We start from the raw sequence: 18,828 nt of genomic DNA on the forward strand, positions 1-18,828 counted from the left end.
GCCGCTCCCTCACCAGACGCCTGGAGGAAGAACGCCTCATCTTCTGCCTCGGAACACTTCAACCCCAGGGCATCAATGTGGACTTCACCAGTTTCCTCATTTCCCCTTCCCCCACCTCACCCCAGTTCCAAACTTCCAGCTCAGCACTGTCCCCATGACTTGTCCTATCTGCCTATCTTCTTTTCCACCTATCCACTCCACCCTCTTCCCCCCCCACCCGACCTATCACCTTCATCCCCTCCCCCACTCACCTATTGTGGTCTATGCTACTTTCTCCCCACCCCCACCCTCTCTCATTTATCTCTCCACCCTTCAGACTCTCTACCTGTATTCCTGATGAAGGGCTTTTGCCCGAAACATCGATTTTACTGCTCCTCGGATGCTGCCTGAACTGCTGTGCTTTTCCAGCACCACTAATCTAGAATCTACTACCACCCTCTGTCTTCTATGGGCCAGCCAAATTTGCATCCAAATTTCCCAATATCCCATGCCTCCTTACTTTGAATGAGCCTTTCTTGAACAGGAGTAACTTTTGCCACTCTCCAATCATTTGGTACTATTCGTGGACAGTGAGGGCACAAAGATCATTGCCAAAAGGATCCCTTGATTCCTGTAGAAACCTTGTGTATATCCCATCTGGCCCAGGGGACTTATCCTCCCATTTTTCAAGATTTCCAGCACATCCTCCTCCTCAATATCAACATGTTTGAACATATCAGCTTATTTCAGTCTATTCTCGCAAAACAAGGTCCCACTCACTATCTGAATACTGAAGCAAAGTATATAAGGATCTCCCTACCTCCTCTGACACCAGGCACAAGTTCCCTCCACTATCCCTGATCAGCCCTATCCTCACTTTGGCCATCCTCTTGTTCCTCACGAGTGCAGAATGCCTTGGGGTTTTCCTTAATCCTATCCACAAAGGCTTTTTCATGCCCCCCTACTAGCCAGTTTCTTCCTGGCGACCTTGTAATCCTCTAGAGTCCTGTCTGATCTTTGCTTCCTCGACCTTAAGTTAGCTTCCTTCTTCCCTCTTGACTGGATGTTCCACATCTAGTCATCCAAGGTTCCGTCACCCTACTATCACTTCCTTGCCTCAGTGGGACAAACCTATCCAGCATTCGCAGCTATTGCTCCTTAAACAACCTCGTATCTGTTATACATTTTCCTAAGAGTATCTGCTCCCAATTTATACTCCACAGTTCTTGCCTAATAAGATTGCAATTCCCCCTCCATCAATTAAGTACTTTCCCATACCATCTGCTCCTATCCCTCTCCACAATTATAATAAAGTCAGGGAGTTCTGATTACTATCACCAAAATGCTCTTCCACCAAGAGATTTGACACCTGACCTGGTTCACTGACGAGCACCAAATCCAATATGGTCTACCCTCTAATCAGTCTATCTACATATTGAATCAGGAATCCTTCCTGGACACCTGACAAAATCTGTTCTGTCCAAACTATTTGCACTAAGGAGATTCCAATCAATATTAGGCAAGTTGAAGTTAACCATGACAACAACCCTGTTACTTCTGTACCTTTCCAAAATTGGCCTCCAAATCGGTTCCTCTGGTGTCTCTGTTGCTACTGGGAGTGGGGTTGGGGGGGGGGGGGGGGGGGTGGGGGGGAAGAGCGGATTGGGTGTGCGGGGTGAGAGAGAAAGAGGTCTATAGAAAACTAGGAGAAAGTGAGGACTGTAGATCAGACTCGAAAGCGTGGTGCTGAAAAGCTCAACAGATCATGCAACATCAGAGAAGCAGGAGAATCAAAAGTTTTGGGCATAAGCCCTTCTTTAGGGATGTGGGGGGGGGGGGGAAGGTGGGGTGCTGAGAGATAATTAGGAGGTGACATGGGGCTTACCCCTACCCTACCACCCATTTATCTTTCATTCCCCTTCCACCCCCACGTCCACGATGAAGGGCTTATGCCTAAACTGTCAATTCTCCTGCTCCTCGGATGCTGCCTGACCTATTATACTTTTTCAGTGCCACACTGAGGTCCATAGAAAACTCCCAATAAAGGTGATTTGCTCCTTTCCTGTTCAACTTCCACTCATACTGACTCAGTAGACAAACCCTCCTTGACGACCTCCCTTTCCACAGCTGTTATGGCTCTTCCTGATTAGCAATGTCACTCCCCGACCTTCTTTACCTCACTCCCTATTCCTTTTGAAACATCTAAACCCCAGAACATCCAACAACCATTCCTGCCCATGATATCCAAGTCTCCATAATGGCCACAGCATCATATTTCTTGGGATTATGATGATGCTCTAAAGAAAACTCTATTGGCTGCATATGAATTAATGCCTGATGCATGTAAGCAAGGTTTTGGGAACTTAAGAAAACATGTTCGACAAAGACATACCAAGTTTGAAAGGGTTAAACAAAGTAATTTTGAGAAGTGGATATGAGCAGTAAAAGCTGAAACTATATATGAAGTTTGAGAGATTATTCGTGGGCGGCATGGTGGCTCAGTGGTTAGCACTGCTGCCTCACAGCACCAGGGTCCCAGGTTTGATTCTCAGCCTTGGGTGACTGTCTGTGTGGAGTGTGCACATTCTCCCAGTGTCTGCGTGGGTTTCCTCTGGGTGCTCCGATTTCATCCCACAGTCCAAAGATGTGCAGGTCAGGTGAATTGGCCATCGTAAATTGCCCATAGTGCTAGATGCATTAGTCAGAGGGAAATGGGTCTGGGTGGGCTACTCTTCGGAAGGTTGGTGTGGACTTGTTAGGCAGAAGGGCCTGTTTCCGCACTATAGGGAATCTAATCTTAAAAGAATTTAAAAATTCATTACCTTCTCTATGAAGGACCAATGTCGAGGACACAGGATGGCAACTACTAGACAGGCATAGTTCATTATTTACCAGTGGCTAGAACTGATTTGCAATAAATAGTAACCATTCTAAAGAAACCTGGCTCATGCTGGTCAACTTGGGTCAAAAAGACAGGTAATCTTGGGAATTTTGCGTACTTTAACTTTTGTGATGACTCCACATTGCCCCAGTGAGTAGTAATATTAGATAGCACATGCATCAGGAATATTAACTTAAATCAATTGCGTATGCGAGAGAAACCTAGTGATAGAGGTAACTGGAAAGAAGATCAAAATTTGCTGAAAATAACATTTGAAACATGTCACTAGTGTGAAAGTTGGACAGCAACTTGTACCAAGAAAAAGAGCAAATAAAATTGCTTAAAGTTGCTGAATGGTTCATACTGCTGTCGGCATTACAAAATCAGCATTTATTAGATTCCCTGCAGTGTGGAAACAGGCCCTTTGACTCAACAAGTCCACACCAACCTTCCAAAGAGTAACCCACCCAAACTCTATTTCCTACATTTACTCCTGATTAATGCACCGAACACTGTGTGTAATTTAGCATGGCCAATTCACCTAACCTGCATATCTTTGGACTGTAGGAGGAAACCGGAGCACCCAGAGGAAACCCATGCAAACACAGGGAGGATGTGCAAACTCCACACAGACAGTTGCCAAAGGGCGGAATTAAACCTGGGTCCCTGACGCTGTGAGGCAGCAGGGCTAACCACTGAGCAACTGTGCCACATCTCAAAAAAAAACTCACTCCTAAAGACCCCATGAGTTTTATGTAGTTGTTGCATTTGCACAAAACAAACCCACCCAAGTTTTAATATCACTATTTATTACTGACCTCCATTCATTGCCTGGCTTTAGACAATTTCTGGAGTCACTTTTAGATCGCAAATTGTTAGACATTTTAATTAACATCAAAAATGATATCTTTTCTCTTGTTGAACACAACCTTTTCTTTATTCTTTATTTCGAAGCTTGATTTGACATTGCAATCGTTTGGTTCAATGCAACAGCTTTTTTTGGGCTGTGCGTGTTTGAGAATGTACACATGCTTGCATCCACGTGCATATGCATGCACTTCAGTTCTTAAATTTCATTGTTCAAAAAAAAAAGGAACATTTATCTCCATTCAAGATTCCAGATGCTCTGAACATGCACGGATACAGATATCGCTACGTAATTCTATAAACTCAAAAACCCTCATGCCAAAAAAGTGCAGGAGAAAGTGTTACTAAACTGCTTTTGTATAAAAGCCCTGTTTCAGCAAATTCTAGCACAATGTTCGATTACATTTAGACTGAATAATTTTAAATATCCAAGATGAGAATTCACTGTAAATGGATCAGATGATAACGAAAATGTATTCTTCAGACATGACACTTGGGTCAAAAGGGCACAAAAAAGTTTGGATTTGAAAAAACTGGTAACAGCACATTTTGCCAGAATTTCAGTTGCTACATTATTCATGTATCCTAAGTCAGGAAGAGAAAGATACAAAAGTAGATGGAATTGCAACACTAGCAAGTAATTATCAAGGGTAAGACTGGGTGGAGTCAAAAAGCTCTGAAATTGAGAGACAACAAATCATGGACACATCACACTCAATGCTGCAGTGTGAAGGGTTGGAATCTTAGAACACTTTGATCTGCAGTTAAATGTAAATATTTCCAGGGTTCTTCAAATGGGTGAAACTATTAGACTTCAAGTGGGTAGAAGCAGCTTTTCCTTTGTTTTTGAAGATTATGGAAGATAAACGCAGACAAATGGATTAGTATGGAATGACGAAAATCATTTCAGAATTTCAGCATTCAATGCAGTCAGTGCATTTAATATAGGGCAAAATCCATACTAACAACAGAACACAACACTGCAGATTACGTACAAAGGGAATAAAGCAAAGGATGAAGGAGAAAGGGGAGGCGGTGGTTAGAAAAAAAATGTCAAAGTACAGAATTTCATATCCCTGAATTTTAAACGGAGCAGCAACATGGAGTCATAGTCACAGATGTACAGCACTGAAACAGACCCTTTGGTCCATGTTGACCAGATATCCAAACCCAATCTAGTCCCACCTACCAGCACTCAACCCATATCCCTCCAAACCCTTCCTATTCATATACCCATCCAAATGCCTCTTAAAATGTTGCAACTGTACCAGCCTCCACCACTTCCTCTGGCAGCCCATTCCGCACACTCACCACCCACTGCGTGAAAAAGTTGTCCCTTGGGTCCCTTTTATATCTTTCCCCTCTCACCCTAAACCTATGCCCTCTAGTTCTGGACTTCCCAACCCCAGGGAAAAGCCTTATCTATTTACGGTATCCACGCTCCTCATGATTTTATAAACCTCTATCTGGTCACCCCTCAGCCTCCAACACTCCAGAGAAAAACAGCCCCAGCCTGTTCAGCCTCTCCCTGTAGCTCAAATCCTCCAATCCTGGCAACATCCTTGTCAATCTTTTCTGATCTGAGGTTTCACAACATTCTTCCAATAGGAAGGAGACCAGAATTGCACACAGTAGTCCAAAGTGGCCTAACCAATGTCCTGCACATCTGTAACATGATGTCCCAACTCATGTACTCAATACTCTGACCAATAAAGGAAAGCATACCTTCTTCACTATCCTATCTACCTGCAACTCCACTTTCAAGGAGCTATGAACCTGCACCCAAAGGTCTTTTTGTTCAGCACCACTCCCTAGGACCTTACCATTAAGTGTATAAGTCCTGCTAAGATGTGCTTTCCCAAAACGCAACACCTCGCATTTATCTGAATTAAACTCCATCTGCCACTTCAGCCCATTGGCCCATCTGATCAAGATCTCGTCATAAACAGAGGTAACCTTCTTCACTGTCCACTACACCTCCAATTTTGATGTCATCTGTAAACTTACTAGTTATACCTCAAGCTCACATCCAAATCATTTATATAAATGAAGAGTAGTGGACCCAGCACCATTCCTGGTGACACTCCACTGGTCACAGGCCTCCAATCTGAAAAAAACACCACCCTCTGTCTTCTAACTTTGAGCCAGTACTGTATCCAAATGTCTAGTTCTCCCTGCATTCCTGAGGTCTAACCTTGCTAACCAGTCTCCATGGGGAAACCTTGTCGAATGCCTTACTGAAGTCCATATAGATCACATCTCCCACTCTGCCCTCAATCCGAAGTTATTTTTTGAAAAAGTAACAATCAGATTTGTGAAACATGATTTCCCATGGACAAAGGCATGTTGACTATTCTTAATTAGTTCTTGCCTTTCCAAATACATGTGCATCCTGCCCCTCAGGATTCCCTCCAACAACCTGCCTACCACTGACATCAGGCTCACTGGTCTATAGTTCCCCGACTTACCCATACCACCTCTTTTAAACAGTGACACCATGTTAGCAAACCTCCAGTCTTCCAGCACCTCACCTGTGACTATCGATGATACAAATAACTCAGCAAGGGGCCCAGTAATCACTTCCCTAGCTTCCCAGAGTTCCAGGATACACTTGATCAGGTCCTGGGGATTTATCCACCTTTGAGTTTCAAGACATCCAGCACCACCTCCTCTGTAATATGGACATTTTTCAAGAAGTCACCATCTATTTCCGTACATTCTGTATCTTCCATGTCCTTTCCCAAAGTAAACATTGATGCAAAATACTCATTTAGATTCTCCCCCATCTCCTGCAGTTCCACATAAACGCCAGCTTGCTGATCTTTGAGGGGCCCTGTTCTCTCCCTAGTTACCGTTTTGTCCTTAATGTATTTGTAAAAAACCCTTTGGATCCTCCTTAACTCAATTTGCCAAAGCTACCTCATGTCCCCTTTTTGCCTTCCTGATTTCTCTTAAGTATACATCTACTGCTTTTATACTCTAAGGATTCACCCAATCTATCCTATCTATACCTGACATGCACTGCCTTCTTTTTCTTAACCAAACCATTAAGCTCCTTAGTCATCCAGCATTCTCTATATTTACCACAGAACATAGAAAAGTACAAACATAGAACAGGCCCTTCGGCCCACGATGGTGTGCCGAGGATTATTCCTAATCTAAAATAACCTAACCTACGCACCCCTCAATTCACTGCTGTCCATGAGCATGTCCAGTCATTTAATGTCCCCAATTACCAGCCCTTCCTTTCACCCTAACAGGAATATACTGGCTCTGCACTCTCGTTATGTCATTTCTGAAGGCTTTCCATTTTCCAGCTGTCCTTTTACCTATGAACATCTGCCCCCAAATAGCTTTTGAATGTTCTTGCCTAAAATTGGCCATCAAAATTGCCCTTTCTCCAATTTAGAACTTCAACTTTTAAATCTGTTCTATCCTTTTCCATCACTATTTTAAAACTAATAGAATTATGGTCACTGGCCCCAAAGTGCTTCCTCACTGACACCTCAGTCACCTGCCCTGCCTTATTTCCCAACAGTGGGTCAGGTTTTGCACTAACAGGTACATCTACATACTGAAATCAGAAAACTTTCTTGTACACACTCCTTGTACAAATTCCTCTCCATTTAAGCCCTTAACACTATGGCAGTCCCAGTCTATTTTTGGAAAGTTAAAGTCTCCTACCATAATCACCCTATTCTTACAGATAACAAATCTCCTTACAAATTTGTTTCTTAATTTCCCACTGACTATTAGGTCTATAATACGAAAGGGATCATCTTATTGGGATTGTATTTCTAAGTTCCAACCAAATAACTTCCCTGGATGTATTTCTGGGAATATCCTCCCTTAGTACAGCAGTAATGCTATCCCTTATCAGAAAGGCCACCCCACCTCTCCTCTCTTGCCTCCCTTTGTCCTTCCTGTAGCATTTGTATCCTGGAACATTAATCTGCAAGTCCTGTCCACCCTTGAGCCATGTTTCTGTAGTTGCTATGATATCCCAGCCCCAGGTTCCTAACCATGTCCTGAGTTCATCTGCCTTCCCAGTTAGGCCCCTTGCATTGAAATAAGTGCGGTTTAATTGATCGGTCCTATCTTATTCTCTGCTTTGTCCCTGACCATTTGGCTAATTTCTTTTCTCAGCTGAACCAGTGTCAGATTGATTTATCTCCTCACCATCTCCATAGCTCTCTTCTTCTCTCTCCACACTCCACCCCCACCCCACCCCCTCCCCCGGCCACCTTACTAACTTAAAACCTCCCAAGCAGCTCTAGCAAATCTCCCTGCCAGTATATATATTAGTCCCCTTCCAATTCAGATGCAATCTGTCCTTTGTGTACAGGTCACTTCTACCCCAGAAGAAATTCCGATGATCCAAAGTGAGAACCCTTTTCTCCTGCACCAGCTCCTCAGCCATGCATACATCTGCTCTATCCTCCCTTTCCTATTCTCAAGTGCAAAGCACCAGGAGTAATCCAGATATTATTACTAGAGGACCTCCTTTTTAGAATTCCTGCTTAACTCTCTAATCTCCCTTCTGAATCTCAACCTTTTCCCTTCTGTCATTGGTTCCAATGTGTACAATGACCTCCTGCTGGCCCCTCTCCCCCTTGAGAACATTCTGCACCCTCTGAGACATCCTTGATCCTGGCACCAGAGAAGTAACACACTATTCTGATTTTTTGCTGTTGGTCACAGAAACATCTGTCTGTGCCTCAGACTAGAGAATCCCCTAACACAAATCGATCTCTTGGAACCAGACATACTCCTCAATACGATACAGCCAATCTCAATACCAGAAACTTGGCTGTTTGTGCTACATTCCCCAGAGAATCCATCACCCCTTACATTTTCCAAAACAGCATACTTGTTTGAAATGGGGATAGCCACAGAAGACTCCTGCACTACCTGCCTACTCCTTACCTTTTCTAGAGTTAACCCATCTGTGACTGTAGTCTCCTTTCCAATAATTGTCACCCATCAGACCCCCTTGCTCTTGTAAATTCCTCATTGCCTCTGTCACTAACCGTGCCATTCAATCGGATAGGATTCGCAACCAATGACATTTATTGCAGACATAATCCTCAGTAACACGTTAACGCCCCCTTAACTCCCACATGGAAGAACAGATCATTCAATAACAGCCGTTTTTGTTTCTTCCAGTCTGAAGATCCAGAAAATTATTCCTCCACAAAACACTGCTCCAGGCTAACTTAATACTTATGGCTTATATCTTTAAGTTTAATCAAGAGACATAGCTCAATAAAACATAATCTATTCACTAATACAGACTCGAGGCCATACTTAAAACTATTCACTTATCTGTCTGTGCTGTGACCTCTCCCAAACAGGTTCCTCCATGATCAGTTATGAATTTCACTGTTTGTTAATTTTCCCAGATGCACTCCAAAGTCCAGCGATACATGAACCCAACAGCAAAGGCAGTAACTGCTCTGTCAGTTAGCAATGAGGGTTTCTTTCTCTCTCTCCCCTGCACTGACCACACCATGTGCTGCATTTGGGTGTACCTCTCCCTTTTAAAAGTGCCGTTGTTTTGACTTTTTTTATCCCTTCAAAGTTTCAAAACAATGCAACAGCATATAAAACAGTAATTGCTGCTTCTGGAATTAGAGGAAATCACCTCAAAAACCTAAAACACCTCAAAAGAAAACAAAAGGAGCAGCCTGTTAAAGCTGGAATTTTTTTCCTGTCCTCTATCTTTGATTACCTATAATCCTAAAATTATCCACTGAAAGGTTGAAACATTGGCCTGAATTTGATCAAAATCAACTGGATAAACGTGACGTTTGACATATTTTAATCAGTGGCATACATTTGGCTTTGAGAGTTAGTCACTTAATTAGAATTACCTTGTCATGTGAACTGAAACGAGTACAGTGAAGAGTGTATAATTCACTGCTTACAGCATTTTCTTTTTAGGTACAAAAGGTTCCTAGGTACAATTTCTTTAGTTACAGTTCTTTAAAAAAAGTAAAAAGCCTAGGACATTGCTCTAGAATCATTTCAAAACTGGAAGGGCTGCTATTTGGGAGAAATGGCCAATTCAGGGTAGTGGACAAATTGTGGCACCCAACAGCAAGATGTTGGGCTTATTTTTGAAAGTATCTTCAACATGTTGGAGAGAGACTGAAAAGAAAGGGTGTTTATGACTGCAGGTTCAGAAGAAATAGCTTTATTATGAGGAATGATACAGAGATTCAGTGATTCTGTCCTGGAGGCATTACTGTAGGAGTCAGCACACCTCAGAATGAATAGCTAGAGGTGTTAGCGATAGGTGGTCAATTGAACAACAGATTAGGTATAGATGGGCCAACTATGCATCTCTTGACTGTTAGGATAGTGCAGGTGATTTGAGCAGTTAGGAAGCGCATCACTTCCTGTGTAAGCCTTGATGACCACATGAATACAGTCTATGATCCTATGCATCCAAAGAAACCCAGTCATAGCTCTGAAGTCAACTACCCTTTCAGCAAGATTAGCTGTGCAAACAAGTTATTTGTCAGCCTGACAGTGGATGATTTCTGTGATTTCCTTATGCAGCAATGTGCATTGATGGTTTCTAGCTCACCCTGGAATAAATCACAGGTGAGTAAGTGCCAATATTACTTTTAACACTCCAATGTTCAGTATTGAGCATTTGCTATGATGTCAACTCTTGCTCTCTGATCCTGCAAAGCTCCACCACCAACATCCTGAGAGACAATGGAGACTTTGATGGCTAGACTCTCTATGAAACAGAATACTGTTTGGAAAAGAGTGATTGGTAGTGGGGCATCAGAGACAGCCTGACAACCTACATAGTTTTACAGGGTCTACAGTGATGGGAAAATTGAGGTAGAGGTCAGTTCTGTTAACTGTTATGCTCGCTCCAGAGATGGGACCAAACCTGCTGAGCGCTGCTATCATTTTCTTTTAAATATATAAAACTTGTAAAATTTGCCAACATTTACAATCACCATTGCTTGAAAGCTCTATATGCATTACTGTACAAACAAAACGCAGGTTATCAACAGAAAATCTTGTTAAGAAATTGCACCTCAATATCATGGTATCATGATATATTCCTTCAACATAACACATTATAATTGAGGCGAGGCAACACCAGTGTCTACAAGATTTCAAACTGAATTAAAAAAAGCAATTTACACGAACAGAAAATGTCATCCAAAAGGGAAATTATAATATATAGACAAATAGAGAAAGAAGAGTTGTACAAAATAATAGCATTAGAAAAATCCTATTAGTATAGACATTTCACTTTTACGTCCATCTGAAAGTGAAGATGAGAAAGTCCTGATTCATTTCACACAAAGCAATGTGATAACTTCATTAGGAAGAGAATGTACTGATTACTCTGCTCTATTATTGCACAAGCAGTCACAAAATGTGTAACTACACAATTAAATTACCAAGATGATCAATGTGCTTGACTGACAGCTAATCAGGACAAAGATAATCTGTACTTGATTTTGTAATCAACAAAAATATTTATAGGGGAAAATCAAGAGTTGGGGGAAGGGGCAGGAAAGTAGAAGTGAGGAGTGTCAGATTAGCGATGATCTGTTGAATGGTAGAACATGATCAAGGGGCCAAGTTGCCTGTTCCTATTTCCCATTGATTTATTTATTGTGAACAAACATTTTTTCACCTTGGCTTCCTTCTTGATTTATCCCCTTTCAAGGACATCTGTCTGTTACTTCCCTTCTCATTATGCTTATTTCATCTAATATTTCTAACTTGTTCTCTAACTAGAATGACAGCTTCATTGCTCTCCTAATTGAAGACAGAGACAAAGTATTGCTGTATAACTGCTGCTTGTTAGCACCATTGCACCTTGCACTAATTGGCAGATGACTGACAGGAAGCGTAACGAGATTCATTGGATTGCATTGGAAGGAATTCAAAGGCGGCTCACTATGCTGATTCCTGGGTAACAGTTATTTCATGATGAAAGGTTGTGTATGTTAACCAACATTCATTGGAGATCAGAAGAAAGGTGATCTTACTGAAACAAACGGAATGGAGTGGGCTTGACAGGGTATTTTTTCTCTTGGGGAAATATAGAACTTGGGACCACAATGTAAAATATTCTCCAATTTATGAAGAGAGTAATTTCTTCTTTCATTATGTTGTTAGCCATTGGAATCCTCCTTTACAAACAGCTAGAGGGGCTAGGTCATTATCTAACTCCATTTCTAATTTTTCAGACTTTTGGTTGATGAGGGAGTTAAACGTTATGGGGGGCGGTGGGGGATTGTCAGGAGTGGTGTTGAGGCCACAACCAGACCAACCAGGTCTGGGTGGGGCAGGCTTGAATGGCCTACTGCTCATACTTTTTATCTTATGACGTGGGAGAAATGGGTAGAATTGGATTTTATGTGTACTGACTGTAAGGAGGTCAGCCAGGTGAAGCTCATAGAATGAGTTCTCTCATTGAACCAGATTAACAGCCGCAATCAGGGCACCCTGGCTAACAGATGAGAGTCAGACATCCTGTTCTGAGAGCTGGCTCTGAAGAAGCTGGATCAGTGTCAACAAAGGGAGACTTGGTGACAGTATACCAATCTCTATGGAGTTATATCACCCTGCGTTTTCTAAGCAGGTACTCCTGGACAATTTTTCATAATTGGGTAGATGCCGACACTGTAGGTGTCCTGGTAGAACATAGAAAAATACAGCGCAGTACAGGCCCTTCGGCCCTCGATGTTGCGCCGACCGAAGCCTACCTAACCTACACTAGCCCAATAACCTCCATATGCTTGTCGAACGCCCGCTTAAATGACCATAAAGAGGGAGAGTCCACCACTGCTACTGGCAGGGCATTCCATGAACTCACAACCCGCTGATTAAAAAATCTACCCCTAACATCTGTCCTATACCTACCACCCCTTAATTTAAAGCTGTGTCCCCTAGTAACAGCTGACTTCATTAGCGGAAAAAGGTTCTCACTGTCAACCCTATCTAAACCCCTAATCATCTTGTACACCTCTATCAAATCTCCCCTAAACCTTCTTTTCTCCAATGAGAAAAGCCCCAAGTGCCTCAGCCTTTCCTCATACGATCTTCCTACCATGCCAGGCAACATCCTGGTAAACTTCCTCTGCACCCGTTCCAATGCCTCCACATCCTTCCTATAATATGGCGACCAAAACTGCACACAATACTCCAGATGAAGCCGCACCAGAGTCTTATACAACTGCAACATGACCTCAGGACTCCGGAACTCAATTCCTCTACCAATAAAGCCCAGTACACCATATGCCTTCTTCACAGCACTATTTACCTGGGTGGCAACTTTCAAAGATCTGTGTACATGGACACCAAGATCCCTCTGCTCATCCACACTACCAAGTAGTCTACCATTAGCCCAGTAATCCATCTTCTTGTTACTCCTACCAAAGTGAATGACTTCACACTTAGCTACATTGAATTCCATTTGCCACCTTACTGCCCAGCTCTGCAACTTATCTAGATCCCACTGTAACCTGCCACATCCTTCTTCACTGTCCACAACTCCACCGACTTTCGTGTCATCCGCACACTTGTTCACCCAGCCTTCAAGCCCCTCCTCCAGGTCATTTATAAAAATGACAAACAGCAATGGTCCCAAAACAGATCCTTGTGGAACACCGCTAGTAACTGCGCTCCAAGATGAACCTATACCATCAACTACTGCCCTCTGTCTCCTTCCAGCCAGCCAATTCCTAATCCAAACCTCTAATGCACCCTCAATGCCATACCTCCGTAGTTTTTGCATTAGCCTGCCATGGGGTACCTTATCGAACGCCTTGCTAAAATCCATATACACTACATCTACTGCTTTACCCTCGTCCACTTCCTTGGTCACCTTCTCAAAGAATTCAATAAGGTTTGTGAGGCACGACCTGCCCTTCACAAAACGATGCTGACTATCCTTGATCACATTATTCCTATCCAGATGTTCATAAATCCTATCCCTTACAATTCTCTCCAAGACTTTGCCCACAACAGAAGTGAGACTCACTGGCCTATAGTTACTCGGGCTATCCCTGCTCCCCTTCTTGAAGAAGGGGACCACATTCGCTATCCTCCAGTCTTCTGGCACTATTCCCGTAGACAACGACGACATAAAAATCAAGGACAATGGCTCCGCTATCTCCTCCCTAGCTTCCCAGAGGATCCTAGGATAAATGCCATCAGGCCCAGGGGACTTATCTATTTTCATCCTTTCCAGAATTTCCAACACCTCTTCCCTACATACCTCAAAGCCGTCCATTCTAATTAATTGTGACTCAGTATTCACATCGGCAACAATGTCCTTTTCCTGAGTGAATACTGACGAAAAGTATTGATTTAGTGTCTCTCCAATTTCCTCCGCCTCCACACACAACTTCCCACCACTATCCTTGACTGGACCGATACCTACCCTTGTCATCCTTTTCTTCCTGACATACCTATAGAAAGCCTTTGGGTTTTCCCTAATCCTACTAACTAAGGACTTTTCATGTCCCCTTCTCGCTGCTCTTAGCTCTCTCTTTAGATCCTTCCTGGCTACCTTATAACTCTCAATCGCCCCAACTGAACCTTCACGCCTCATCTTTACATAGGCCGCCCTCTTCCCTTTCACAAGGGATTCCAATTCCTTGTTAAACCACGGCTCCCTCACAAGACCCTTTACTCCCTGCCTGACTGGTACATACTTATCAAGAACACCCATTAGCCGTTCCTTGAACAATCTCCACATATCATTTGTGTTCTTCCCTTGAAGCCTATTTTTCCAATCCACACATCCGAAGTCATGCCTCACCGCATCATAATTTCCCTGCCCCCAGTGGTACAGCATGACCAGGGTGTGGTTAGCTGTGGACCACTCAATACTATTGCTAGGATGTGGGCAGGATACAGTGTTTCCAGATCCAGTGCCTTCAAATAATTTTGAGATGTCATTTGGAGTGAACTGAATTGTCAGAGGTTTGTGACACTTGGGACTGCAGAAAGACGACATGATGAATCATCCAATCAGCCCTTCTGTTTGTTGATGTTGCAAATGATTCAAACTCATTTATTGTACCAGTGGGAATTCCCCATTGTGGAGCTCCCCCAGCACAAAGGGTGGGATATTTGTGGAGCTTTCTCCTCATTAGTTGTTTAAATTGACAACCACCATTCATGACAATATGTGGGAGGATTGTGAAGCTGGGATCTGATATGTTGCTATGGGATTCCTCAGCTCTGTCGTCTCTTATCCCCCATGATTTGGCATACAACTTGTCTCAGGTTGCAGTGTCACCAGGCTGACCTCACTTAAATTTATTCCCAATTCTATTTTTGGCATTCCCTCCTACACCTTCATCCTCAAATACCCTTGATTTATACCCTTTAGCGTGACAGTAGATGGAGACTGTACTTAGTGGACAGATGACATTGTTTTTACAAGGCATGTGCAGTGGTCACTACCTATATCCTCATTTGCAGATGCATCTGCAACAGTTTGACTGACGAGCACAAGGTCTAGTAAGTGCTTCCCTCTTAATGGTTCTCTTACAATTTGCTAGACTGGGGCTGCAACAGATATGTTCATCAGGACGGGATGAGTTTAGTCAAACCACACTTGGTGATGGACTTTAAAGTCCCCAATGAGCACATTTTGTGCCCTTGCCATCCTCATTGCTTCTTCCAGATGGTGTTTAACATGAAGGAGATTCATCAGCTGAGATGAGGCACTTGGTGATAATAGGGAGTTTCCTGGTGTTCCTCATATTGCCAGGTTTATCTTTCACCCTTTGGTGCAAAAGGTGTGTAGTCACAATTGCAATCCTCAAGGCCTCTGACACCACCCCTGCACCCAAGGACTAATTGAGAGATTATGATCAGCAGCTTCTTCAGGAATCATCCCAACCAGATCAGATTTTCCAATTTAGGTACTGGTGAAAACTATCTAATTCATACTTTTAGCTCCCCTCTTAGGTGAAGAGATGGTCTAGTGGTATTATCACTGGATCAATCCAGAGACCCAGGTGATATTCTGGGCACCTGGTGGTGGAATCGGAATTCAATAATGAGAATCTTGAATGGGAGCAGGGGGAGGGAGGGGGGGTCTAATAATGACCATTGTTAATGATTGGAAAAATCCATCTGCTTCATTAATCTCCTTTAGGAAAGGAAACTACCACCCTTATTCCACTCCAGACTCTCAGTGTGTGGGTGACACTTAATGGATGGGCAGCAAATGCTGGCCTAGGCAGTGATACCCACATTGCACAAATTTTTCAAAAAAAAATTATACTTGTACTTTCTTTTAATTTTCTCATTCAGTACCATGAAAATTTTGGGTTTTTTTGGCAGTCATTTTCTAGGTAAAGGCTAATAAAAAGAGTATTCATTCAGGATCTCAACCATGCCTTTACTCTTCACTGGTCACCATTTTCTTGCCAAACCAACTCCACTACTACTGACAACTGAAAAAACTCTGGGCTCCCTTTTACTTAGCAACCAATCTATTCTTGTCCTGACCCTTCGCCTCTTCTTCTTACATTCTCCTTTGAATCTTTTAGGATTCAGTCTGATTCTCCTCTGTGTTATCCATGTTAGCCAATTAGGAATCTCCCAGGTCAGTGCAAAAGCAAGTATCATGGCAGTGTCAGCATTAAAGAAGAAGTGTTAAAACAACACCTGATAAAACACAGATACATCTCTGATGAGGTGATGTTTGGAAAACTGCAGGGACTATTAACAATACTATTTTCAAATAACAGCAATGCTGAAATGGGTTCAGCAAAAATAAAAAACCTTTTAGCTGTTTTTTTTTCAATTAACATGAAAGGGTGCCACAATATTTCATACAGTATCAATTGTGCACGTCCCTTCTGTGCCTTAGCAGATAACTTGACTGAGTACTATTTTGAAAATGCAAGTGTCAAAGTCTGCATGTATTGCTCACAATATTAATCAGATCTGGTAAGAATGGCTAGTCTCCTTCAAAAAACAAAAATGATGTTTATGCATCAGGTGAGTTTTTAATGACAGAATCAGACAAAAAAAATCATGCATCTTATTGATACAGTTTTTTAATTAGACTTCTAGGAATAGGTGGACAAAAGGTGACAACTTTCCCTTCCATGTGGTCGATGATGCCTCCATACTCTAATCCCAGTGCTCCCCCCCACCCCCACCCCACCTTATCCCAGATTCAAACTTCCAACTCAGCACCGCCCTCTTGACCTGTCCATCTTCCTTCCCATCTATCTGCTCCATCCTCCTGATTTGTCACCTTCACCCGCTAACTGAATCAACCTATTGCATTCTCAGCTACCTTCCCCAGTCACCTCCCTTCTGCACCACAGCCCCACCTCACTCCCATTTTATTTCTCAGCATCCTTGGGCCACCTCCTCATTCCTGATGAAGAGCGGATGCTTGAAACATTGATTCTCCTGCTCCTTAGATGTTACCTGACTGGCTATGCTTTTCCAGCACCACACTCTTCAATAAGTGACAACAGAAGGCTATTCCAGTATGAATGACCACTGATACAAGGCATGGGGAAGAAAAGAAGTGCTTCAGATCTCAAGTAATTACCAGCTTCAGGTCGTCCGTATGCGAAAGCAACTTTAGGTATGCACCACCACAGTCAATGCCAGCTTGGAAGTTCACTTCATACCTGGAAAACAAGCACATAAAACCATCATGCATATAGTCAGCCTTCGGGTCGGATGTTTCACCAGGTTATTAAACCGGAAACATTTAATCAGAACTTAATTTTGGATGGGCCAGCATTTTTGTTCAATAAATAATCCATTTTCAACTTTGCTTTAAAGCAAACTCATTAGCTAGCTAATTTTAAAAAAAAGTAAAACATTATAAAAACATCAATAAAGAGGCTAATCAGCTGCTCAGGCAAGGTCCGCCATTTATAAAAAAATGGCATCACTGAGGCGACTAACTTGAAATCCAAATTCCGGCCCACTCAACTTCTCAACCCCAGGATTTACAAGAATCAATCTATCCCCATTTTAAAGATATCCAAAAACTCTGCTTCCATCAAGTTTCAAGGGAGTTTCAAGACTGTTGATCCTCAGACATTTTTGCTGCTTCATCTGTCATAAATTAGTGATTGCATCCCTAGTTCTAGATCCTTCCATGAGGAAACAGCTATCCACATCTGTGGGTGGCACGGTGGTTAGCACTGCTGCCTCACAGCGCCAGAGACCTGGGTTCAATTCCCGACTCAGGCGACTGACTGTGTGGAGTTTGCACATTCTCCCCATGTATACGTGGGTTTCCCCCGGGTGCTCCGGGTTCCTCCCACAGTCACAAAAGATGTGCAGGTCAGGTGAACTGACCATGCTAAATTGCCCGTAGTGTTAAGTGGGGGGGGGAGGAGGGAGGAGGTAAATGTAGGGGAATGGGTGGGTTGAGCTTCGGCGGGTCGGTGTGGACTTGTTGGGCCGAAGGGTCTGTTTCCACACTAAGTAATCTAATCTACTGATAAGACCCTCAACATATCCTTAAATTATTCAGATAAAGTCACCTCTTACTCTTCTACATTAATGTGGACATTCAAGCATATTCAAGACAAGATGTGGAGGTGGACAAAGTCAAAATTCACATGACACCGGGTTTTAGTCCAACAGATTTATTTGAAATTACAAGCGTTGGGAGCCCCACTCCTTCCCCAGGTAGCTAGTGAGAGAGAATACATTGTGCTTTTACTTATAAATTGTGTCCAAAGGGTCAGACAACTTATGTGAATGCACTGAACAAACCTAGATGCCTATTAAGTCTTTAATTAGTTGGAATGGAAATGCAGGTTTTGACTTAATATATAAATCCCAGAATTTTTCTTCAGGTCATATTCCAAAATAATTTAAGGCTTTCAGTATAAAAAGGTGATATCAGGTCAGGCAACACACGTTAGGTTCGAGGGCTTGTTTCAAATCTGTTTGTATCTTATCTGTAGACCATCTGTTTCCAGGTTAAGTTCCTACTTTGGAAAGTAAACTAATGTGGTGATTTATAAATTCATTCTCAAATCTATGGAGTAAATTTGCATTTGCAGATTTTTGGACAAAATATAACATAACATTTCAGCAAGTGCGAA

The 18,828-nt window shown here is 42.7% G+C and overlaps 1 protein-coding gene across 2 annotated transcripts in view; it reads right to left on the reverse strand.

Annotated features, from left to right (window-relative positions):
- The window catches only part of clgn (calmegin), a 67,128-nt gene that overhangs the window by 28,129 nt on the left and 20,171 nt on the right, over window positions 1-18,828 (reverse strand). For both annotated transcript variants that reach the window (XM_072584109.1, XM_072584110.1), the window contains exon 6: window positions 17,307-17,388. In XM_072584109.1, the coding sequence (XP_072440210.1) occupies window positions 17,307-17,388 (82 nt within the window). The remainder of the gene's footprint in view (window positions 1-17,306; window positions 17,389-18,828) is intronic.

The sequence above is a fragment of the Chiloscyllium punctatum genome, chromosome 14, assembly GCF_047496795.1.
Source record: "Chiloscyllium punctatum isolate Juve2018m chromosome 14, sChiPun1.3, whole genome shotgun sequence".
Taxonomy (NCBI): Eukaryota; Metazoa; Chordata; class Chondrichthyes; order Orectolobiformes; family Hemiscylliidae; genus Chiloscyllium; species Chiloscyllium punctatum.